Source organism: Channa argus, chromosome 3 (genome assembly GCF_033026475.1).
Source record: "Channa argus isolate prfri chromosome 3, Channa argus male v1.0, whole genome shotgun sequence".
NCBI classification, from domain to species: domain Eukaryota; kingdom Metazoa; phylum Chordata; class Actinopteri; order Anabantiformes; family Channidae; genus Channa; species Channa argus.
Genome location: NC_090199.1, coordinates 28,317,488 through 28,343,488, shown reverse-complemented (window position 1 = coordinate 28,343,488; position 26,001 = coordinate 28,317,488). Strand labels below are relative to the sequence as shown.

Below are 26,001 nucleotides of genomic sequence, written 5' to 3'. Positions count from 1 at the left end.
AGAAAGCGCATTTGTCATTAAGTCATGTTTTTTAAAAACCGCAATATTGACCCAGAAATGCCAAGAGGTGAAAGGTGGAGTGTTCACATTTGGGCAAATTGAATGAGGGGTCAACCTTTCAAACTTCCAGTGGACAAAATGGTTGTCAAGTGCTTAGGGTTTGAGTCCCAGCTGGTGGACTTTTGTTACATCTTTTTCTCTACCCTGGTCTACTTTCTCTATAAAAAACTGCACAAAACAATTAGCAAGTGGATTACTGAGTTTTGAGGATCCACCCAAATGAGTATAGATGTAGCACCAACATTCAACCAGCAGGGGTGAGCAATAAGCTACGCTAAGTTCAAATCCTCACTTTGTGCCATTGGATGTGTGTGTGCTGCAGCTCAAGTTTCCATCTTTTTCTCATGACTTTTGAAATGACCTGTAAACTATCACTGTATGTACATAAATATATGGCAAAACAAATGACATGGGTATTGTTTTTTCTTTTGGTTTTCTTCTAATTAAATAGATACAAGGACCTGTTGCAAGATTTAAAAAGGGATTACCAGTATTAGGCTACATAACAACTATGATATCATTCTTCTTCTGTCCTGCTCCTCCTCTTTCCTGTAAATGAAACCCTTTTCACAGCACACTATTGTTGTCTGCCTGTGTGCAGATGGGAAGCAGAGAGAGCACGGAAAAACAAATATGTGTAATTGACAATAAAATGTTTGCACACATACATAGAGAATTTATTGTAAATAAATACACTTTCCATCGGCCTTCGGTTTAATCAAGATAAAGTACAATGCAAAGCACTTCAAAAAATCTGTACAAAACAGAACATATAATAAATTAGAATAAAATTCAAATGCAAATGAATGAAATGTGTTCACCAAATGTGTCCTTAGAGCTGCATACAAAAGGTACAAATGAAGAAATGAAATGCAACATTTTTTTTCTGATACTGGAATCACACAGTTGAATCTAAAGTTCTGTATAATCTGGAGCCATGCGGTGAAACTCCACTTTATCGTAGATCGTTATCAGCTGGGAGCTACTATCAGTAGGTCCCAGTGATTCTATATCTTCTGACTGCTGAAACAAAAACATAGGAAGTGAGTGAGGGTTAAAGAATTCAAGTGGGAAAGGAATGTTTACTTGAACTGAGCAAAGGAGGAGGATCTGACCTCAAACTTCACTGGAAGAACTTGTATGATTTCAAACTAAAGCTACATCTTGTTACCAATCCTTAAAAACATGATGATCTCAAACAAGTTCTGGAGTGAAGAGATGCATGTTTTTTTGTCGTCGTTTTAGGCAAGTAAAACATGTATCAGAAAGTGCCTGAAATTCACTCCGTACCTACGTGTGATGCCTTCTGCAAAGAATAGTGATGATGTCATTCTTTTCATTTGTTTTCCGCATTGCACCTTATGGATTAACTGACTTAACTGCCAATAACAGTTAGCTATGGACCATCTGCTGGGGCTGGTTGCAACAGTAAATTAAAAATTAACTTTGATCTCACCTGCATGACCTGTTGTCTAGCTGGTTTTAGCCAATGGATTTTTCTGCTTTACAAGATTGTAAATTCTGTGGCATTACAAGCAGGCAGACGAGTAGCTCTTATAAATTAGGAAGGACATGGAGGAGGAAACTATATCACCTGTAGGCATCATCGCAGTCCTCATCACCCAATCATCAAAGTACATTAAAAATAACATAAATTGCCTGTCCTTCAAAATGAAAGACAGCAAAAACCTAACGCTCTGTGTCCGTGTCCCGGCCAGTTTATTGGTAGTAGACAAACATGTGTACTGTGTGAACTAACAGACTAGCATCCTGACATCCTCTACAACCAGGACATGTTACCATGTGTCCTGGTTTACCAATTTACTTAGCAAACATTGCTATTGATGACATTGCCTAGAAACGGGATCCTCATTACTGTTAAACATTACCTTGTGTGTCGTTGTGTGAAGTATGTGAAGCACCCACCTGTCTGTAATTTATACACACATCAGTGTATAGAACATCTGCAGTTTCAGTTTCCGCTGGACCTGGTTTCAGAAATAGAAATCACCCAATGTCAGTGTTTATAGCATATAGCTAAAACTTTATGTAGTTTAGAAGTAGTTAGGAAAACAACACCTCTAATATAACTACCTTATATATAATAATACACAGTTGTTGTTTTTTTGTCTTTTTGTCTTATCCTGTGAGTTCAGTGTTGCCACAGCGGATCATTTGTCCACATGTTGATTTGGTAGTGTTTTTTTTTAATACAGGATGCCCTTCCTGACGCAACTGTCTCCAGTTTGTACTGGGCTTAGGGCGAGCTGGGGATGGGGATGGGCTGCTGGGGGTTTAGTATCTTGCCCAGTTGGTTTGGACAGGTGGTTGGTAGGCAGCCACTCTACCAACTGTGCCACTGCCGCAGACCATATTTAATATACTGTATAATATTTAGATAGTGAAACAGTAAACTTTGTTGAAGAAAAAAAATCAAGTCTATAATTAAAATGTGAAAAAAGACAATTTCTACTCATTAATATTTAAAAAATAAAATTGAATAACATTTGCTGGTTTATCACGAATACAGCAGCATTTTTTAGTTCATTACATTTCATATATTTATCTAATAACTAAAGCTGTGAGCTAAATGCAGTAAAGTCAAAATAACAATTCCCTCTGAACTGTATTGGAAATACAAGTAGTATAAAAATAGCTACTCACCACCTATGGATCTAGATTGTATATTTTTCAATTTAAAATAAAAACAATACTCCTTCCTAACGTAAACCCACTGCTGATTCAGATACATGAAACTACATTATGAAACTACATGTAAATAAAACACTGCCTTGCAAATGCTTTTGTTTTTAAAGTAAATACACTTTTAAATCATGGGTCCATTTCTGTGCGGTAGATAACACCGACAAGTGGATAGAAACAAGGCCTCAAGCCAAAGCTAAGACTCCACTTACAGTCAAGTTAAACGGGAAAAAAAACAAAACTTGGGGAATTCCACCATGATAAAGGACATGCAGGAGAGCAGCTTCTGAGCCAATCATCAGTAGCACTGTACAGACTGTGCTTTTTTTTCCCACGCTTAATACAAAACCTTCTGTTTGCATTCACCTGAGAGGGACATTTAGAGACCGCGTGAAATATGACTCCTGTCTCATGTTAAGGTGAAAGAAGTAAAAAAGTCGTAAGACTGGAAACTCAAGACTTTGACATTTGCTGTTTGTGTCAAAAAACAAACTACGTAGACTACAATCAACTTTCTTTCTCAGCTATACCACAGCGTTTTTGTAAAAATACAAATAAATAATATGTTGATTTCAAATTATTATATTAAATTAGCTCTACAGACACTGAGATATAAATACAATAAAATTTCAAGACATTCGAAGGTGCGGTGAGTAAGAGTGGCATCTATAGTAGGGATGAGGCTGCAGGTTGCAGCAATCTGAATAACCCCAGCTCAGCTCTTTTAAAGTGTGATTAAGACTATGATGAAACTAATAATTATGAATACTATATTTTGTATCTACCTGCTAATAGTAAATTGCACACACTGGCTCTTTAATGAGGGGGGAAAATATGGAACAAATACCTGCCTTGTTTTTGTCCGATTGTCCACTTTTTCGTGGAGTACTTCTGCTTGGCGATTAACGCAACAAGTACAATAGTTCCAGCCAACAAGATGGGGACAACTATTACGGTTATAGCTGTTAAACAAAAAACAGACATTTATCAATGACAAGAGGCTAAAAATATGTACATTAATTCTTGAATTTGTGTTAAAATTACAGTAAATTTGGGTGCAAATTTTGCATCCCCTTATATTAAAATGGCAAAAGACTAAAAAATATATATAATATTTTCATGTATATAATATTTAATGCAAATTCATCTGGAAAAAAGTTCCATTATTAGAAATTAATTTATAATTTTTAATTAGTTTAGCAAGAAGGAACTTTTTAACTATGTGGGAAAGAGTAGTGGAAGCTAGGTTAGACTGCAAGACATTAAGTATTTAGGGTCAACGGTTCAGAGCAACTGAGAGTGTGGAAAAGAGGTGAGGAGGCGAGTCAAGCAGGTTGGAACGGGTGGAGAAAAGTGTCAGGTGTGTGTTGTGATAAGAGAGTATCAGAATGAAAGGAAAGATGTTCAAGAAGGTGGTGAGACCACTGATGCTGTTCGGCTTAGAGACAGTGGCACTGAAGAAAAGACAGGAGGCAGAGCTGGAGGTAGCAGAGCTTAAGATGTTGAGGTTCTCTTTGGGAGTGACGAGGATGGACAGGATCAGGAATGAGGACATCAGAGGGACAGCTCATGTTAGATGTGTTGGAGATAAAGTCAGAGAGGCCAGATTGAGGTGGTTTGGACATGTTCAGAGGAGAAACTGTGAATATATCTGTAGAATGATGCTGAGGTTGGAGCTGCCAGGCAGGAGGTCTAGAGAAAGACCAAAGAGGAGATTTATGGATGTAGTGAGAGAGGACATGAAGTTAGTTGGTGTGAGAAGAAGATGCAGAGGACAGATGGAGGCACATGATTCGCTTTGGCAACCACTGAAAGGGGAACAGCCAAAAGGAAAAGAATCTTCTGATTAAATTAATGTGCATAAAAAATCTTTAACCTTTTTTGCCATTTCAAAATAATGGTATGCAAATTTTTGCAGCCAGCTACAGTATTACAATTTCTGTTGCGTCTTATTGTGACGATTTGTCCACAGAATAGCTGGATGTCGACAGAAAGAGTCTTTTCTTCAATATCATTGGCCGCCACACATCTATAAGAGTAGTTGAAATCCTGCTTGTGTACAGTGAGAGGCAGAGAGAGAGCAGAGCTGCTCTGGTTCACCACCTCCTCATCCTTGTACCACAGCAGTTTTGTCTCTTCAGCTTTGTCCACAGAACACAACAGGAAGCAGCTCTCAGGGTTCACGCTCACTGTGCTCACTGCAGGAGCTGGTAATCGCTCTGGACAGAAAACAGGCTGAGATTAATAAAAAGACAAAACAACTAACTGTAGATATACCACAGACATGGCAGTGAGTCTCTTTCCATGTTTGTCCCAGTTAAAAACAGCTTTGAATGAGCAACTTGTTGTCATTAAATGCATCATAGATTACTGAGCACAAAGCTACAATAAACACTGTATGGTCAGACAGAAGGAAAAGAAATAACTACAGCTTTAATCAAAAATCCCTCACTAGTCTCCTTCTCGCATAGTCACTCAGCTTTTGAGGACAGTCTGCTCCAGGCAGATTTATGCAAGTAAATATTTATTCAGTTTCCTAAAGATGGATTTGACTGAAATCCAAGAGATATTTAATGATTATCCCCCCGACTTCTACTTTTCATTGAGTGAATTGAGTGTTTTAGGTCGGCAGTCTGTCTGAGAGCCAACACAGAGAGACATACACATTATAGCACTGTAGGCTACAGCAGGATAAATGGTTTAATGCAGTTTGATTCTAGTGTAATGTCACTTTTAGATGCAGTGTTGGGTTATGGGTTTAATTGTGAGTTGAGAAGGAATCTATGCTACATAATATTCAGTATATCATACACTTATGAGCAATTCATCATAAGGTAATAACATTAGTAAAGACATTAGGCAACATTAGGTAATACACTAATATACATGCAAATGGCATTTTTATCTTCTGCTCCTGACATGAAATTCTGAAAATTATTGTTATTATTAAATAATAACAACAAAGATGAGACGTGTCAGATTGGGGATTGGATGTTTTAAATTTCACAGAGTGATTGAGTTTAGGTGATTTCTATTTCTGAAACCAACAAGCCAGAGTTTCCCCTAATTGAAGGGAAACAACAATTGAGGATAAAGTCTCTGTTAACTGCCATTTCAACTGAACATGGAGAGTGTGCCAAAAAAAAAAAAAAAAGGTTCTCCTATTATCACTCTCTGCCACCTGTTTAACTCTGTTAATGATTAATTTCCACCTGACCTGTTCAACAGAGGGGTATAGTTTGACTTTTAAAGCTCATTCTTAGATTAACATTCATTATTTTAGGTGAGTGGAACAAAGTTGGAAAACTCATCTTATTCCACAGTGTTTGACAGTATAACGCACAGTAAGTGTATCAGCTTATTTTAGGTCTTCATTGAAGCTACAGTATATTATTACTATTACAGCCATTTTCATACACACCCCATTGTTAGTGGCTTATAAATAATGTAACAAACTAGTCTGGAGCCCATCAAAATGACAAAATACTGCATTTCCCCAGGCCTTTATTGCAGCTGCTGCTTGTTTGTGGCTTTTTCTGCTTTCAGTCTTGTCTTACCGAATGCCACTTGCAATATTTATGAACCTGTCTATATATATTAATACTCAACATCTCAGAGCTAATGAGGTTCACTGGCAACAAGTCAGTATCATGAATTCATATACAGACAGCAGCCTAGACAAGCTGAGTCTTTCAGAAGTAAAGATGGCTCATGTTGATACTACTCGAGCTCATCACCAGTACCTAATATCGTGACATTAAAATAATACAGACAAGTCTCTGCAGACAAGATTCCCTGTGTTGTGCATTCTTTTCATACACATTGGCTGTAACTACAGTATGTCAACATTTTAGCACATCTGAGTTCTTTGGAAACTTTAGGATGTTATTGTTTCCTGTAGCCACATGGGACTGAAGCAAACACAAAATGGAGAACATGAATATAGAGAAGAAACCCTTGAACTGAGGTGGAATTTAAAAGGCATTTGCGTTTTACTTTGTGCATCCATTCAGTAAAATAGAAAAGCCTTTCTGAAATGATTTTTTTTTTAACTGCAATTATTTATATATTATATCAGGCCACAATAAAAAAAAAAAAAATCACATAATTAGCATTAGAGGCAGGTGGTTCTGACACAGTAATAGCCGTGGCTCATTAGACTCAAAGTGTAGTGACCCTATACAGGTCAATCTTGTGGTGGAAAACGTGTTCTCTGTATGAAAAGCTGAGAGATCTGCAGTGAAAGATCACCAGTGAGTCTGGATGCTGCTAGAACTAGATTAACACCACCACAGTGAGCAGTGGTGACTTACCATAAACTGTCAGTTTATAAGTTGTAACTTTACTTCCAAGTTGAACGGCATAAAGCCCTGAGTCGTTCTTCTGCAGGTCTGTGATTGTGAAGCATTCAGCACTTTGGTTCCAGTGAAGTCTGTTGTCGTAAATGTGATTTACGATCTTCAATTCACCCTTATCCACCATAGAAATAATGGCTTGGTTATATAAAAGAAAAATCATATCCATCAAAGAGGAAGGTAAAGTGAGTTTTCCTCCCTCAGTTGCTGTCAGAATAGTTTCCTTTGCAGCAGTAGATGAGCTCATCACTGTGAAATATAAAGTTACAGAAATGACCAAGGTGGAGAATCACATAAAAGATATAGAATTTTTGAATAAACATATAGTACATCTAAATTCACACATATTGTACTTTGATCTTAGCTCGGGGATAGAACTGTCCAAGGGGTGCAAGGATCAGCAGGATAGATATTAAAATGATGAATTTTGTCGTGGAAGGGATTTCTGTAAACACACCAATGTATTATAATAAAATTTCAGTTTAAGCAAAAAAAATGATTGCATTCCCTCCAAAAGTATTGGAACAGCAAGACTAATTGATTTATTTTTGCCGTACACTGATTTTACCTGGTTTGACCTGGAAAAACTGTTATTGTTGTTAAAAAACAAAAAGCGAAATTAACATGAAGACCAGAGACCTGTCTATGAGAGAAAACTAATCCATTTTAAATCATAAGAGAGACACAAGCAGTGAAAGGCACCTGCACACACTGGTCGTAGCTACTACAAAATGGAATATCTCAAAAACAAAAAAAAAACCCCGGTAGCACAGGAAAACACCAACATCTGATAAATGGTGAAACTGAGTTTTATGGCATCTTCTAAAATGGTGGTAAGACTAAACTGTGCAGGAAGAAAGAATCTGCTCGTGAGCCCAACCACACATGCTCATTTATGCAGCAAAGTGGAGGTAGTGTCATGGTTTGAGCTGCATGGCTGCTTTTGCAACAAGCTCACTGATCTTTATTAATGATATATGCAGAACTCTGGAGACATTTGTCAGCTAGTTGTGACAGCTTTAGTACCTTTTCTGTGGTTCTGTGTATGTACTGTAGGTGTGTGTGCAGGATGGATCTGAGAGGTGGCTGAGTTTTAACTGGGAGCCCCTGGCTGGTGTTGGCCGGTCTACTTAACTCTACCTCTTCCATGGGTTCAGTGTTCCTGTCTCCACAACATGCATTAAGCTGTTTTGTTTTGTTTGTGGGCTTCTTCATTTCCTATCGGCTGTTCCCTTTCAGGGGTCGCCACAGCGAATCATGTGCCTCCATCTAACTCTGTCCTCTGCATCCTCTTCTCTCACACCAACTAACTTCATGTCCTCTCTCACTGCATCCATAAATCTCTTTGTTCTTCCTCTAGACCTCCTGCCTGGCAGCTCCAACCTCAGCATCCTTCTACCTTCTATTCACAGTTTCTCCTCGGAACATGTGCAAACCACCTCAATCTGGCCTCTCTGACTTTATCTCCGAAACATCTAACATGAGCTGTCCCTCTGATGTCCTCATTCCTGATCCTGTCCATCCTCGTCACTCCCAAAGACAACCTCAACATCTTAAGCTCTGCTACCTCCAGCTCTGCCTCCTGTCTTTTCTTTAGTGCTACTGTCTCTAAGCCAAACAACTTCTCTGGTCTCACCACCGTCTTGAACACCTTTCCTTTCATTTGTTTTGTTCGTGGTAACTTATTAGTTTTGTAACAGACTTACATAATGCACTTCACATGTTTTCAGTCATTTCTACATTTCTTTAAACAACAAACTGGATGACACTTCTATTGCTTTTTTTAAGTAAGTAAATGAATGTTTCTTATTCATCTTCTGATCTTAAACCCCAAATATCTTCAGTGTACAGCAGAAACAAAATTAGTTAGTCTTGCTGTTTCAATACCGTCATCGGGCGAGTGGCAGAGTACACCCTAAATAGGTCGCCAGTCTATCACAGGGCCACGGAGTGACATACACAGACAGGCAACAATTCAACCTATGGGCAAATTTGGATTCACCAATTAACATGCATGTCTTTGGACTGTGGGAGCAAACCCACACGAGCATGGCGAGAACATACAGGAACGTTTTTCAGCATAAATAAAATAAAATCTACTTATGCCTCTCAGTCAGACGCACAAGTAGCACAACATTTTCTATTCCATTTTCTATTCCTTTAGGCAGCTCCCTTGAAACTAACATTTTGTAACTCTTCAGTTATAAAACCAGTTATATAAACCATTTTTAATTGTGTGGTCACCTCAGATGAAATATAAATGCTCTATAGTTGTTCAGCCAATTTAAGCCTGTGAGTTACGGAGAGGCTTTGTTAACTTTTTATATTTTAAAGGTCTGCTAAATAAAGTCTGTTGAGTTTTGCATAATTCGATTTCCCATTTTAAAATGGGTTTGAGTTAATGCATTATGGTTTGTCATTATGTGCTTAGAACAGCTTTGGACTCATATCTAAATGTCATAACCTTCTTGGAGGACATTGTTTGCCTTTTGTTCCTTCTAAGCAATTGTTTTCAGTAATAATAGTTGAATTGAAAGTGCTCGCCCTATTGTGTGAACTGGTTTCCCGTCTCTTGCCTCTAAAATAATTACTGTTATTTATATAGTGTTATTTAAAGCACCTAAGGTCATTTTTTTAATGTTTGTTTTAAGTTTAGCTTTAACACACACTTTGAGCTTAGTTTCAGTTTACATAGTATAGTATGTAGCTTCTTCCACATTTCTCATCTCTTTACTTTTTTACTGTTTTAAACAGAAATGCGGGTCAGAATTTAGAATGAAAGACAAGAATCAATAAAATGTCTTTAGTCTACACAGGAAAAATAAACATCTAATAATATCTTCTTATCACAAGCTCAGAGAATTTTTAAACCAGTTATGGCCCATAACTGTTTTTTGCTTGCCTTGTATCTCACTTGTAAGTCGCTTTGGATAAAAGCGTCTGCTAAATGACTAAATGTAAATGTAAATGGAACTAGGTATATTTAGTTAAGTGTTAGTTAATCTGGTTTTTCTTCCATGCATGTTAGGTTAATAAGTAACTCTAAATTGCCCATCTGTGTGAATGGTTGTCTGTGTATGTCTCTCTGTGTTGGCCCTGAGATATACTAGAGACCTGTCCCAGATGTAGCCCACCTCTCACCCTATGACAGTTGGATTCAAGCTCCATCCTTGGGCATCTACTTTTTATTATTTACATATTTCCAAGACCTCAGGTTATTGGAAAGCCGTCCTAATCAGGTTTAGGACATGGATTACAACAGGGTCCAGTGCTCACATCCGGTTCAGATGCAAAATTCTCTAAATATCTGACCAGCTGTTCTGTTATGAAACACAGAAGCTAAAGATGGAAACCCAGTGTCTGGAACACACCCCACCCCAAAAACTTGAGAAATTCTTCTGTCTCATACTAACTTGTTTCAGCTCCACAATTTCTAACTTGAAATAAAGGCAACACAAGCAAACACAAAATGCAGGTTTTTTGTGAAAAACAAAAAACAAATATGTACTGCGTTCAGGTCAAAAAAAAAAAAAAGCCAAATAAAATCGACTATGATTCAATGTCTTTATACTACTTTTTCTAGAGAGACTATACATTTGTCGTTTTAGCTTGTCCAACATTTTCAGGTTGAACTTAAATATGTGCGCGGAACTGTTATGAACTATTATGTTATGTAACTGTATAACAAGTACATGCATCCAGATCCAAGGCTCTGCGCCACAGCGGCTGGAAAAAAAATGAAATTCCTCAAACTACAAAGATGATGCATATTCAGTCATCTCTCCAACAGTTCGAACAAGCAGGTTCTACAACAATCAGGTAAAGAAAAATGAAGAAGCAGCTGCTACACTTACCTATGAAAAACAAAAGGATGAACGTCTGTTGTCGCTCCATTTCAGTTTACATGAAGAATTTGCAGTCAGTTTCTGTTACAGTTCCTCTTCCTGTTCCACGGCGATATTTCATGAACAAAAAGACTGATGCGAAATAAAAGATGAGAAACGACGCTAATTCCTGTGAACATAATTTAAAACAATAATAACACTAAAAAGAAAAAAAGATGCAATCACCTTCCAAAAGACTGACAGCTTTGTTTGCAGGGTGGAGCTGAAGAGGGGATTCCCACAGCCAAGCCGCTTGTACCCGAACACGCAATGTCGGGGTTCAAGTATGAAAGCAAATTAGAATCAAACCATTTTAGATATTGCTGAAAAATTTGACTTGGAAAAAAAAATGTAAATGAATAAATTAATGTAATTTTGAAATGTATGTATTCTAAATTGTACAGTACATTTTAAGCAAAAGTTTAAAAAAAAAAAAAGTGTATTTGGAAAGTCAGAGCCAACCAGGGTTTCTTCTGCTTTTCTGTTTATTGTGGGATTCGTTAGATTAAGACGCGTATGTATTAGTGTACTGATGATGTCATCAAAGACATCACATAGCTGCCTTTGAAGTGGCTTCAGTATTTGCTTTTGAAGATTACCTTTTAAATTTGTTTGACCAGTTGTCAAGGAAACAGTGTAAATGGTAAATGTTGTGCACTTATATAGCGCTTTTCTACCTATTGGGCATCAAAGCGCTTTACACTGCTTCTTATTCACCCACTCACACTCACAATCACACACACATTCATACACCGATGGGGGAGCTGCTATGCAGCTGGCCAACACTCACAGGGAATGAAGTTGGGGTTCAGTGTATTGCTCAAGGACACGTTGACATGTGACCGGAGGAGCCGGGGATTGAATCAACAACTGTGAGACTGGTGGTTGCTCCAACTCCTTTCTTAGCATTCTGTCCACACGTACTGCCAAGGTTGCTGCAGTGAGCTCCAAACGATGGACAGTCATTGGCTTTAGGGGGATAACTCTCGCCTTTCCCAACACAAAGGCAATGTGAACTTGATTACTCCTGTTTCCCTGGACTAAGTATGTTACTGTCCCAAAGCCCTTCAAAGATCCTCTTATTGTTCAACTCCATATTGTTTCAATGATTGTGAAAACACTCCAGAGGTAATTTAAGGGTCAGGAAAAACTGCCCTTTGCAGCAACAACTGCCTGACATATCCGTGGCATTTTACTGATTAGTTTTTGCGAACATTCAAGCGTGATGGCCTTCTGTAAAACTTCAGAAAAGTTCAATTCAATTCAATTCAACTTTATTTATATAGAGCCAATTCACAACAAATCTCATCTCAGGGCACTTTACAGAATAAAGTCAAGATTATAAAGATGTATAAAGAGAACCCATCAATTCCCCTTGGAGCAAGCCATGGGCAACAGTGGAGAGGAAAAACTCCCTTTAACAGAAAAAACCTCCAGCAGAACCAGGCTCAGGGTGGACGGCCATCTGCCTCGACCGGTTGGGGTGAGTGAAAAGGGGAGAGAGAAAAGAACAGAGCAACAAAAAGCATCAACAAAACATCGGGCAGATTGGTAGGACCAGTACCTGCACGCTGGAAGACACACAGCTTCAAAGCTGAGGGACACCTGCAGAAAGGGACAGAGAGAGGGGGACAGAGGAGGACAAAGACAACTACGGGAGAGAACACACAGAGTTAATGTCAAACAGTGGTGACAATTGCGGGGTGATAGGAGAGGAGAGATGGTCAAGAGGAGGAAAGGAGCTCAGTGCATCAGGGGGTGGGTCCCCCAGCAGTCTAAGCCTATGGCAGCATAACTATAACTAACTATATGCTATATTAAAGAGGAAGGTTTTAAGCCTAGACTTAAAAGTAGAGAGGGTGTCTGCTTCCCGAATCTGAACTGGGAGCTGGTTCCACAAGAGAGGAGCTTGATAGCTAAAGGCTCTACCTCCCATTCTACCTTTGGAAATTCTGGGAACCACAAGTAGGCCTGCATTCTGAGAGCGAACTGGTCTACTGGGATGATAAAGTCTGATGTGCTGCTTCGCCAGCGTACCTGAACTGATCGGCCTAGCTCCTCCCACACCAGCTCAATGAGGTTCAGATCTGGTGATTAAGCTGGCTAAGCCTTCATCAAGACTATTCCAGCAGTTACTGTCTTCTGCAGATATTTCTTACACAACCAGAATGAATGCACTGTCTTGCTGCAAAAAGTTATCCCCATTCAGTTGCTCCCCAGAGAGTCATGCCTCTTTAGTATGGAGGGTTTTCCATCTCCATGGATTTACTGATTGTATTAGGCAGGCATCTATCATCTTCTTATTTACATTTACATTTACGTTTAGTCATTTAGCAGACGCTTTTATCCAAAGCGACTTACGAGTGAGGTACAAGGCAGCAAAAATCTAAGTCAAGGAGAAAACATCAAAGCAAAGTCCTATCAGAAAAGTGTTCACAGTTCACGAGATACAAGTGCTAGAGAGCAAAAAGGTTTTTTGTTTTTTTTTTGTTTTGTTTTTTTAAAGATTTAAGTGCATAGGAAGATGCGGAAGAGTTCAGTTTTCAGCAGCTTTTTGAATATTGGGAGAGAATCAGCTGAGCGTGCAGCGTTTGGTAGCTCGTTCCACCATCGTGGGATCATTGCGCTGAACAGTTTTGCTTGGTGTCTTCTATGCGGAGCTGGGACCACCAGACGTCGTTCGTTGGCAGACCGCAGCGGGCGAGAAGGATTGTAGACTTGAATGAGTGAGTTGAGGTAAGCGGGAGCTGTCGAGTTAACAACCCTGTAAGCAAGAGACAGCTTTGAACCCGATGCGAGCAGCAACAGGAAGCCAGTGTAGAGATCTAAAAAGTGGTGTGACATGGGTCTTTTTTGGCTGATTAAAAATTAGGCGAGCTGCCGCATTTTGAATCATCTGCAAGGGTTTGATTGTGGATATCGGTAACCCCATCAACAAAGCGTTGCAGCAATCAAGACGAGATGCGACCAGCACCTGTACAATGAGTTGGGTTGTATATTCCGTGATGTAGGGTCTGATCTTCCTGATGTTGTAAAGAGCAAATCTGCAAACCCTAGAGACAGAGGAGATGTGGTCCTTAAAGCTCAGTTGGTCGTCGATGATGACCCCCAGATTTTTGGCCGAATTAGTGGGGACAATCACTGTAGATCCAATGTTGATGCTGATGTTGTTTTGCATCAAAGGTCTGGCTGGGAAGACAAGGACTTCGGTCGTGGAGAGGTTGAGTTGAAGTTGTCTCTCACTCATCCAGGCTGAGATGTCTGAGAGACAGGCAGAAATGCGCGATGAGACAGTGGAGTCGTCCGGTGGAAAGGACAGGAAGAGCTGTGTGTCATCAGCGTAGCAGTGATAGGAAAGACCATGTGAGTGAATGATGGCACCTAGGGATGAAGTATAGATAGAAAAGAGGAGAGGACCAAGAACTGAGCCCTGCGGCACACCGGTAGAGAGGCTATGAGAGTTAGAAAGATGCCCCTGCCAGTGCTATATGCAGGCCCATGTACTTTGCTTAAATCCTAACACTTCAAACTTTGACTCCTCAGTCCACAAAACTGTGTTCCAGTCATTTGAATTCTACTTAAGTGGCCCAGTGCGATCTTTTGCTCTGAGTGGGTTTTTTCATGGGACCAGCTGATGCAAAGCTCCTACTCACAGCGTCTGCACACTGGTTTCTGTCGTTTTATTCAGGGATGCAGCTAATTGAGGAGCAGTAAGGTGACTGTTTCTCAATGAGGACAATAGTAAGTACTTGTCTCCTTGAGCAGATGTGCATTTGGGCAACCTGAATTACCTCCCTTTCTCAAGACAAGCATAGACTGATGAGTTTTTAAAGACAGCTGTTTCTATTTGTGATGTCAGAATGGACAGAAGTGCGTAAGCAAAAGAGAAAAAAGAAGCATTTTCAGCACTGTGTGTGTGTTTGTGTATGACATTATTATATTATATATTATATTATATATGGTTAATGGTCGACACAGTCTGTCATGCTCAGTCTTTCAAGTGAATCTCAGTTCTTAGCCATTATGGCCCTTGAATGGATCCAGATCATTTAATGACTAACAAAGTGAACATCTTCTGCTCTATGAAGGTAAGACTGCAGCAGTGTACGGTGTGTGTTGTTCTGTAAGAATGTTTACTGTTAAGGTAAAAACCACTAACCTCTTCCTGTCAGATTTAAATGCACAATAAATCGGTCGAAAGAAGAGAAGCTTCAGTGTCTCTGTCCAGCCATTCTAGTCTTCTGGTCTACCACATTTTGACGTACACGGGTTGAAACACGCCTGAGACATCATCGACCCGCGGCAACCACTCGGAGCTTGCTCTCATTTCTATAAAAACTGACCACAGAAAATAGTTCTTGTTATATTCTCACAAAACATGCAGCATTTTATCTATAGAACTGGAGCCTATCTGTGGGAGGTTGTGTGTGGTTGTAAATAACAGAACATAAGCTTGTGTCTGGATGCTTTTTTTTTTCTATCCCAAGCCATTGTGACTCATAAAGTTGCTTTGTTAAACTCTCCAGCCACAGTGGGCTCATTCCCCATGTGCCGTGCCGTTTGGCGCTGCTAGAAGTGGAATGTTTTTAGCAGAAATGATGACCAAAGGAAGTGACTGAGGAAATGATTGTCAAATGATAAAAAGTGGGGGAAGCAGGCTCTTGGGAAATGCCCTAAATATAATTTGTGATGACACGGGCTCTGCAGAACGGATGATCTAGCATCTGCAGGGGTCTCACCCTGCAACATGTCTCAATGTTTCAGTCACAGAGAATAATTTAAATCCGATCTTCACCCTCAGGATCATTCATCTTATTGTCTAATGACTGGATGTTTGCAAGTATGCAAAGTATGCAACACTGACCACATCAAAAGAATGGAGAAAAACAGTGTGTTCTCAGAGGAGCCACACTGGTGATCTGTGAAGCTGGAGGACAAAAATATAATTGCTCTTTATTATACACTCGGTTAAAAAACATACTACACAGCCACAACCAGAGCAGTTTTTATTTTTCATTTTTAGGTCTGACCTGTAATATGGTTTAACAATAGAGAACTCTACTGTTAAACCATATTAGAGACCTAAAAAAAAAATTGGATTTAAAGATTTCAGTGGAAACTAGTTGACCACAAATATGTAAGAAGGCTTTATGAGTGGTGTGAAAAAGGAACATTTTATTAGCCTGCTGTGAGGCTGTGTGACTGAGATTGAGTCATGTGCCTAAGACTCTTCTACCTACAGGAAAATACAGCCTACTTTCTCAGAGGTACTGAACATTGTTGCTATTGATTCAAGGGTTTGAATGATAGAGGAGAGGCTGCCCCATCATAGGATCAGTGACAACGGCTCGGACTGAGCTTGGAAGTGGATACCTTTGTTGTTGTAGGGGGAGTTTCCCTCCAAGCTGCTTAGCGAGTAAATGTGTGCACCTGGCAGTGGAACAGCCATTGTTTTATGCTAATAGCAATGAAAGCTTATCAACCAAGAAGCTGCAGCTGCAGCAAGTCAGTGAAGTCACACACAGGATGCGCTGCCTGAGTGATAAGAGAGTATACTACTCAGTGTGGTAATATTTATAGTTACATTACATTTTGGCTTAATCTCCCCCTAAATAGAAAAAATCCACATCACCCAACACAAGTACAGTAGAAAACATGCACATAATATCTGTCAGTTTCTGAGTTTCTGACTGTATGTCTGAATTGTGCCCCACCACCTGTAGAGATGGGGGAAATGCTATGTGTGAAACCAGGGCGGTTGAAACCAGGGCAGGTTTCATAGTGTAGCTTTAAATCAGCTTTTACACTATTAAAAAAAATACACCCGCCTTAGTCAATAATGTTTGATGGAATCGTGATGTATAATTAAAACAGGACTAGCATGCTTTACGCAAAGCCACACAGACACAGAGCTGTGACCTTTTTTGTGTTAGAAAAAGAAGAGACGGTGGAGAAAAACTACGACCAGAACAAAGACTGCAAAACCATAGTTCAGGCTAACTGCAGTGTGGGAAACTTAATCTGTTAAAGCAAGTGGAAGTGCAGTGGAACAATAATCAGAGAATGCTGATCTGATGCTGATGGAAAAACCTGTCGTCCTTTTAACTGCCTACTCGGCTGCCACTGTTAGCAGTTTGACTGTCAACAAGTGCTGCACATGCAGGCGACACTAATCTTTACCTATCAGCCTCTGCAGGACATGTTCTCTAAGAGCACTTCACAGACTTGTCACGACAATGTCACGAGACTTATCGATACATTTTACACACACACAAACATGATGAAAGTGATACCATAGTTACACATGATCTCACATGCTAGAAGCTACAACCAAAACAATTCACAGGCATTTGTCTGTTCATGAGCTCTGGTTGTGTTGGTACAGACACAAAGCTGCTGATTCAGAGCTGTGGAACAAGCCTTGAGGTGGTGAGTGTGTGCGTGTTTGTTGGGGGTCCTGTTTTTGTGAGTCATATCTGGATCACTGCTAATGGAAGCAGTTTGTTGGTCGATAACAGGACGACAGACATTAACTCCTTCGTGTGTTCACTGCATTTGTACTGTCAGAGCCATGTAACAACTAAATTACATGAGATCTATCATTAAAGACACGATATGATCCAGATTTATGATTTAGTTTCTTATAGCTGCCTGGGGCTACATTTTTCATTTTTATTTCAGTTGGTTTTTAGGTTGACAAGTTTAATTTAAAATGTATCTAGATATTTAAAAATATTTAAAATATTCATATATTGATACATATACAATATACACTGTTTAGTAGAGAAACATTAAAAATGTAGTATTACTATTGTTACCAGTATTGCAGTATTGTAATTATTGCAGATTGCTGTGATGTTATTTAGCAAAAGCAGATTTATAAAACATTCAGAGTAAACTTGACATGAAATACATTCTCTCCAGTGTTACTAAGTTCAGTACTGTGTGATACTGTACCTCTCCATCTGCACCTGTACACTACTGTATACGTACATATAAGTTATATGCATTTGTTTGTTCATGAAGGAGCAGCTCTAGTTGTGTTAGCACAGACATGGCTGCAGATTCAAAGCTGTGGCGTCAGTCTAGAGGTGGAGTTAGTGCACATGCCTTTGATGGACTGTGCATCTCTGTTTAAGCATTTATTTGGAAAGTCTACGTACATGAGTCTGGATTATTACTGTCTTCTCTCAGTGTGTTTTTTTACAACAGAAATGAGAATTGCTGCCTTACATAAAGATTATGGGTTGATTTCCACCACAGTGGTAACAGCTGAAGCTGAGGTGGAGTTAGTTAACCACAGTGTGAATACATGAAAGAAAGAGAGACTACACGTAAGAACTGTCCATCCTTATGTGTGTGACTGATCAAGTTAAAACATGTTTGGCTGAACAGGCTCACACAGGGGTTTTTTTTTTTTTTGTTTTGTTTTGCATAAGCAAATCATATTGAGTCCGGCATGGCCTGACAGGTTTGACTGTTTTATAAATAGACAAGAAGTTAGTATCTGCTCATGTGGAGGTTCATGGAGCTGGACATGTTTCTTCCAGTTGGTCTCAAAGTGTGATAATCACCCTCAGAGCAGGGCTGCTGCTTTTACTTTTTCTTTGTACAGTTTTAAAAAAAGGGAGAAACACTAATTTTGCTGCTCTGAAGAATGGAAGCATCATCAAGCAGTTACAGTTTTCATTTCACTACTTACAGAGACGTCTACAGATGCAGACGCCATGAAAAAGCAAACACTAGTAGGACAGTGAGCATGTAGGCATTCTGTTTTTCTGAGGCTTGTTTCTTCAATGACAGGCCTGAGGTGCGTCATCTCCCCCTTGTGTTCACTCTTTGTTGATTCTGAGCTGGAGTCGGAACTTAATTACATGAACTCTATCTTAAAAAAAAAAAAGACATATTTTTGCCCTAGACAGTTTTTTCAAAATTTATTTAAGTTGATTGTTTTTGATTGACTTACTTTTAATTTTGAAATATGAAAAATATCTCTATATATTTCAAAATATTCACATATTGATACACAATATACACAGTTTGTCACACAGACACCATCTCTCCTTTTCTTTATTGTTAAAGAACCTCTGACCCTTCTTAAAAAAATGCATGATTTAACGTGAAAAAATTTTAATCCACAAGAGGAACAAAAATGCTATATCTTGGACTTCAACTTTATTTATTTATATAGCGCCAATTCAAAACAAAGTCATCTCAAGGCACTTTACAGAATAAAACCAAGACTATAAAGATGTATATAGGAAACCCAACAATTCCCCCTAGAGCAAGCCATAGGCAACAGTGCAGAGAGACAACTGCAGAAAAAGACAGAGAGAGGGAGAAGGATGAGAGAAAAAGACACAAAGGTGAAGTCATACAATGGTGACAAATTAATGTGATGTGAGAGGAGAGAGGGATGAGTGGAGGAGTGGAGGAAAGGAGCTCAGTTCATTGGGGGTTGGGTCCCCCAGCACTCCAAGCCTTTAGCAACTTTAGAAATTCTGGGAACCACAAGTAGGCCTGCATTCTGAGATCGAAGTGGCCTAATGGGATGATATGGTGCTATGAGGTCTTCTATATATGATGGAGCCTGACTGTTCAGAGCCTAATTGTAAGAAGCAGGGTTTTAAATTCTATTCTAAATTTAATGGGAAGCCAATGGAGAGAAGCTAGTGAAGGTGAAATATGATCTCTCTTGCTTGTTCCAGTCAGCACTCTTGCTGCAGCATTTTGGATTAATTGCAGGCTTTTTACTGGTACTGGGGCATCCTGAAAGTAGGGAATTACAGTAGTCCAACCTAGAAGTAACAAATGCATGGACCAGTTTTTCAGCATCACTTTGAGACAGAATGCTCCTAATTTCGGCCATGTTTTGTAGGTTTGAGAAGGCTGTTCTAGACACTTGTTTTATATGTGCAAATCCTGGTCAAAAATAACTCCATGCCACACTAACTGTGTATTTAATTTTATTATTAGGACCCAAAAGAGGAGATGGGAGGTTTGAATGTGAATGAGGGTTTATTAACAAAAAGCCAATCACTCCATAAGGAGAGCAGGAAAACACACGTAGTAATAACTAAACAAAGAAAAACACGAACTTAAACACGCTGGAGGGAGAAGGTGAACTAAATCATAACAGGGCCTGGGAAGCTACGGAACTAAGTTACTAAGGGGAAGCAAACAGGGAAAAACTAACAAACTAAACATAAAACACAGACTGACAGAGGAGGGCAAATAACCAATTCAATTCAATTCAATATCATTCAACTTTATTTGCAATTATCCAAACAAGCAGGAATTATAAAGGACAAAACCAAAACACTGAAACAGACTGAGATTAACAGAAAACCAAACCTCAGACCAAAACGTAAGGGGAGATAGTCCAAACTTGGGGATCAGGCTGAGCACTGAGGGACCCAATGGGGAGAGCTATGTCCAAAATTATTGGCCGTCCATAGAAATGTTCAGGGAGGAGGAAAGGAGAGATGATCTGGCAGGGAACAGTGGGGAGAGCTGGGTATAAATGCACGGGGGTACAGGTGAAAACAATCGGGGTTAACAAGGAGAAAGCTAAAGAAACTAACTAGGAAATGGTACTGAGAGACTACAAAATAAAAGCCGACGGCAGGAAGTAAAACTGTAGAAAACTGAAGTCCAAGAACCGGGACCGTGAAACTCCAAAGTTCCTTGCAGTAGTACTGGAGGCCACAGTTATGCCATCTTGAGTAACAGTCTGGTTGGACAACATATTTACTAAATTTGTAGGCCCAAATACTAAAAAAACAACCTAGTGCAGTTCCTTTAATCCCAATTTCATGTTCCAGTCTCTGTAATAAAATGTTATGATCAATGGTATCAAATGCAGCACTAAGATCTAACACAACAAGTATAGAGACTAGTCCAGTATCTGAGGCCATGAGAAGATCGTTGGTGACTTTTACCAGTGCTGTTTCTGTACTATGATGAACTCGAAATCCTGACTGATAGTCTTCAAACTAATTATTTCTGCACAGGTGGTCACATAAATTCGTTGCAACTACTTTTTCAAGGATTTTAGAAATAAAGGGGAGATTGGATATTGGTCTGTAAATTGGCTAAAATGCTTGGGTCAAGACAGGGTTTTTTTAAGTAGTGGCTTGAAGATTTATCTGACAGATATCTGTGGCTTAAATATGAGAGTTATTGATAGACATTGTAATGGTGCATGAGAAAAATTTGTAAATCAGTTTAAGTAGCTAGAGGCTGTGAACGTGTTGCTCATGTGGTTCAAAGGTTCCGCTGGTTGATTTTCTTCTTAGTCCTTTATGTAAAGAGGTGTGTTTTGATGTAAAAGTGTTTATTCTACAGTGCATCACATTAATTAAAAGTTTATGTTTTTGTTTGAATTCAAGCATGTAGATATTGTAAGTGTGACTGTGATCCTTTCAAATAGGGCCAGAAAAGATTCAATGCCTGTAATTGTTATGCATAATATTAATATATTGGAGCGATAATAGAGGGAAAATAGCTCTTATCATTCTTGTTGCTGTGTATTTGTGCTGTTGGATATTGCAGATATTGTATTTAACAAAAATACCATATCTGTGTGAGATCGGTGAAGCCTGGAATATCATTAGACCTGAGCACTGTATATCTGTTTACTGGAGTTCTACTTTCATTCATGATGAACAAATTACATGGATGAATTATTGCATTGTACATGTAAATGTAGATGTTATTCTGCAGAAAAAGATGAATATCACCAAAAGATTTGCTGATACTGAACTGTTAATATATATTATTGATGTAGTTAAGGCTCAGTATACACTGTGGGTTGTGGGCCATCTTGATTTAGAAACCTGATATTTTCCCCCTTTTGTAACTTGTGTATCATTATGTTTTACAGTGCACTATATTAAAACTCTTCCACAATCGTTTATATCATGTGTAACATTTAGAGCTTTAAACTTTTAACATTTAAAGTTTTATGTGTTTTTCATTTTTATGTCTTAGTTTTAATGCAGGCATGTAGACTGCATGCAGGCGGAAATTATTTAATATTCAGATTTAGTTTATTATTCCTTAGTTTGTTATTCTGTAACATGTTAATATAAAATAATAACTAAAGTATAGTCAAAGTCTAAATATAAAATATAGGTGTGGACACCAAACGCAAATGTTAGTGTAGTTAAGATTCAGTGTCCATTGTGGCCTCTGATGTTTCTAATGATGTCAAAATGATTTTCAGTAATTAAAAAATATACCGTTTATTCATTCACATATTTATCATTATCTTTATTAAAACACCCAAATATCTTTTATGTGATTGTCACTTTTTGGTCATTTCTGTTTGTTTATATTTAACGCTACCCTGTGGTGGAGTTGGGTTTTCGGCTTATCCCGTGAGTTCAGAGTCGCCACAGCGGATCATTGTCCGCATGTTGATTTGGCACCGTTTTTACGCCGGATGCCCTTCCTGACGCAACCCTTCCCAATTTCTGCCGGGCTTGTACCGACACTGCACAGCTGGAGAGGGGAAAGGGCTGTTAGTGGTTCAGTGTCTTGCCCAGACACACTTCGACATATAGCCAGGGCTGGGAATCGAACCACTGACCCTGTGGTCCGTGGATCGACTGCCTTTACCAGCTGAGAGTATATAATCTAAGCTATGGTGGATCAGATGGAAATTCAGATCTTCAAAGACATTTACAGGAACAGGGTACACTGGAAAAAAAGCACTGGACCCTTCACAATCACACACCTGCAGAAGAACGACTCAGGGATTTATACCATTGATTCTACAAAAAGTTCTTTCTTATAAACTCACAGTTTATAGTGAGTCATATACTTTGTACCTGTGAATAGTATAGTTTTGTATGGTTGTATAGTTTTAAACACTTGACAGATTAATACCATTTTAAATAGTTTTGATTCCATGATTATCTTCCCATCTATAGTTATGTATACTTAAAGAGTCCCTGTCATATATAAATGTTAATGTCACACAATCAGAGGACTCCTTCAGATGTTTGTACAGTACAGTATACCACACCCACATTACATCATCGTAAGACTTCTAAAAACAAAACATGACTCACTTATCTCTAATGGAATCCAACTATGAAGATATTTCAGTTTACTTGGTAATTGTTATTTTCCAATTTGCTCAGAGCAACACAGATAAAATTTCAATTATCTCCATTGGAGGCAGAGGAAATCATAATCGTGCTGTCAAAGTGTGAGATGAAATATTACTGCCATAGATAGTTTGGTGGGGGGTAATATGGGGGATAGCTATTTAAGTACATTTAAATCTTTATTATATTGTATTGCTTTTGTATATAAGTATTACAGGAATGTTACAAAACTTTCTGTCTGTTGTTTGAAAATTGTCTAATCACAGTAATGTTTATATGGTTTTCTTTTTGTTGATGATTAGAAATTATGTTGTAGCTCAGTTTGTAGTATTTTAAGTTTTGCTATCTTCTGTTGACCTCTTTAAGGTCCAATTTTTGTAGCAATTAAATTTTCCTTTTGTTTTCTATTTTGGGTAAATAAAACATTTAAAAAAAATGTAATCCCTGTGTCATTCATTTTATATATAGGCCAAAATATTAGAACCACCTCTTAATATAATGCAGTCCAGTATTAGATTCAATTCAATTCAATTCAATTCAACTTTATTTATATAGCGCCAATTCACAACAAAGTCATCTCAGGGCACTTTACAGAATAAAGTCAAGATTATAAAGATGTATAAAGAGAACCCAACAATTCCCCCTGGAGCAAACCATAAGCAACAGTGGACAGGAAAAACTCCCTTTAACGGAAGAACCTCCAGCAGAACCAGGCTCAGGGTGGACGGCCATCTGCCTCGACCGGTTGGGGTGAGTGGAAAGCTAAGAGAGAAGAGAACAGAGCAACAAAAAGCAACAACAAAACATCGGGCAGATTGGTAGGACCAGTAGCTGCACGCTGGAAGACACACAACTTCAAAGCCAGGGACACCTGCAGTAAGCGACAGACAGAGGGGGACAGAGAAGGACAAAGACAACTACGGGAGAGAACACACAGAGTTAATGACATACAGTGGTGACAATTACGGTGTGAGAGGAGAGGAGAGATGGTCAAGAGGAGGAAAGGAGCTCAGTGCATTGGGGGGTGGTCCCCCAGCAGTCTAAGCCTATGGCAGCATAACTATAACTAACTATATGCTGTATTAAAAAGGAAGGTTTTAAGCCTAGACTTAAAAGTAGAGAGGGTCTCTGCTTCCCGAATCTGAACTGGGAGCTGGTTCCAAAGGAGAGGAGCTTGATAGCTAAAGGCTCTACCTCCTATTCTACCTTTGGAAATTCTGGGAACCATAAGTAGGCCTGCATTCTGAGATCGAAGTGGTCTACTGGGATGATATGGTGCTATGAGGTCTTCTATATATGATGGAGCCTGACTATTCAGAGCTTTATATGCAAGTATGATTCCACTACCCACTTTGACCAAAATAAACAGTAGAATTATCACCTTTGACAGTTTCAACTTAATAATTATAAAAATAATAAATTTTAACCTTGTAAAAGTGTCATGGCAGAGCTGCTTCATTGTTTTGCATTATACTGAACCATTATACCTAATAAGATGGTCAGTGAGTGTATATAATATAGATTGAATTAATAAATTGAATTATATGCAATATTTAATTAGTATTACTGTAAGAATTTGTTAATCAGCTAAAGTCTGTGTGATGCAGTATTATAATGCTGAGGAGGAGATATGAAAAACTACTGTACATAACTCAAACACATATTCATCCAGCAAGATAATGTATCTTAAAGTATAATAATAAGGATAAAGCCTTCTCATTGACCAAACAACGTGGTTAACAGAAACGAGCATTAATGATTAGAATGAATTAGGATTAATAATTACAATCACAATTTTTGTTTGCCAGGTAAGGGTCATTTCAGGTTAAGTGACTGAGATGAAGGCAACAAGAAAAATGTTGGTGAAGATTCTCAGTCATTCAGGTTTGGTTACCCGAAGGTTGAATCATGTCAACCGGACTTCAACATTTTGCTACTTATCCAGCAAAAACTACAGTCTTAATACAAGTGAATGTAAAATGCTGCAAATCATGCATAAAGTAATAATCCGAGCAATAGTCATTAACGTAAAAAATGGCTAACCTTTTCTTTCCCTCCACATTTCCCTGCAAACCTCCATTCAACTTCTTTAATCTTCTGCTAATTTGTCAATTCATAAATAATCTGTTGTGCTGTTGTGTAACAGTCATGTCTGCTGTTAAGTCTGGTAATCGATCTGATTCCAACTCTGCTATTCATTTAATCATTAATTACAGCCTTGCAATTTTATTCGTGTTCCCCTTTTGTCTTTTTGTTAGTTGTAGTGTTAATAATTAATGAATCTAGTTAAAAGTGAACTTGTTTGCATTTGTTTTGTGTAAAGATTGAATCATGTCAACTGGACTTCTTTATCTTGTTTAGAAACATCACTACTTATCCAAGCAGCTTCTTCATTCAGAATAAAGTGACCAGGGAAACCAGGTATATCCTGCAGAGTAGGTCTTTGTTCCACCCTGGCCTGATTAGGCTTGTTAATCTGGGAGGTGGCAACAGGATGGAGCCATCAAGTTGTAACAATTAAGACCCTAACTCCCTAAACCCCTAAAATGGGAGTCGTTAGGTGTGGCCCTCTTGGTGGATGTGTGAAGTGGTCTTAATCTTCCTGGGGGTGGGTGAAAGGGGAGCATGAAAAATGGGAGACAGCTTGAGCCTGAGGCCTCCTCCTCTGTTGAGAGGACGTACTCTTCTCTGTCCAAAATGTGGACCATGTCATCCTCAAACGAGTGTCCTTTGTCCTTCGGGTGTAGGTACACTGCTTACGCTGGTCCTGAGGTGTTGCTTCTCCTGTGCTGGGCCATCCTCTTGTGTAGAGGCCGTTTGGCTTCTCCAGTGCAGAGCTCCGAGCACTCTGCACTGGACTGCATACACTAGGTTGCTCTTCTT

At 38.9% G+C, this 26,001-nt stretch overlaps 1 protein-coding gene across 5 annotated transcripts; it reads right to left on the bottom strand.

Moving 5' to 3' along the window:
• Positions 1–713: 713 nt before the first annotated feature.
• On the bottom strand, positions 714–11,421 carry LOC137124175 (T-lymphocyte surface antigen Ly-9-like). Of its 5 annotated transcripts, XM_067498892.1 has the most exons (7): positions 11,189–11,402; positions 10,973–11,095; positions 7,077–7,367; positions 4,698–4,982; positions 3,615–3,725; positions 1,987–2,048; positions 714–1,083 (listed from the first exon to the last, which is right to left on the bottom strand). In XM_067498892.1, exons 2-7 carry the CDS (start codon positions 11,010–11,012, stop codon positions 973–975), a joined length of 900 nt encoding a protein of 299 aa, XP_067354993.1. In that variant the 5' UTR covers positions 11,013–11,095; positions 11,189–11,402; the 3' UTR covers positions 714–972. The 5 variants fall into 5 exon arrangements, with proteins under 5 accessions (XP_067354993.1, XP_067354997.1, XP_067354995.1 ...); XM_067498896.1 differs by having other exon boundaries at positions 3,611–3,725; positions 10,973–11,403; XM_067498894.1 differs by having other exon boundaries at positions 714–1,080; positions 3,611–3,725; positions 10,973–11,402.
• Between the last annotated feature and the right edge of the window lie 14,580 nt (positions 11,422–26,001).

What these genes read in the sequence shown, in the direction of transcription:
- LOC137124175 (XM_067498892.1), bottom strand. Translation starts at nt 11,012, where the DNA reads ATGGAGCGACAACAGACGTTCATCCTTTTGTTTTTCATAG. An exon ending in CATCCTTTTGTTTTTCATAG is followed by an intron (nt 7,368 to 10,972) that starts GTAAGTGTAGCA and finishes TATATTTCACAG; the next exon opens with TGATGAGCTCATCTACTGCT. An exon ending in GACAATCGGACAAAAACAAG is followed by an intron (nt 2,049 to 3,614) that starts GCAGGTATTTGT and finishes TTCTGAAACCAG; the next exon opens with GTCCAGCGGAAACTGAAACT.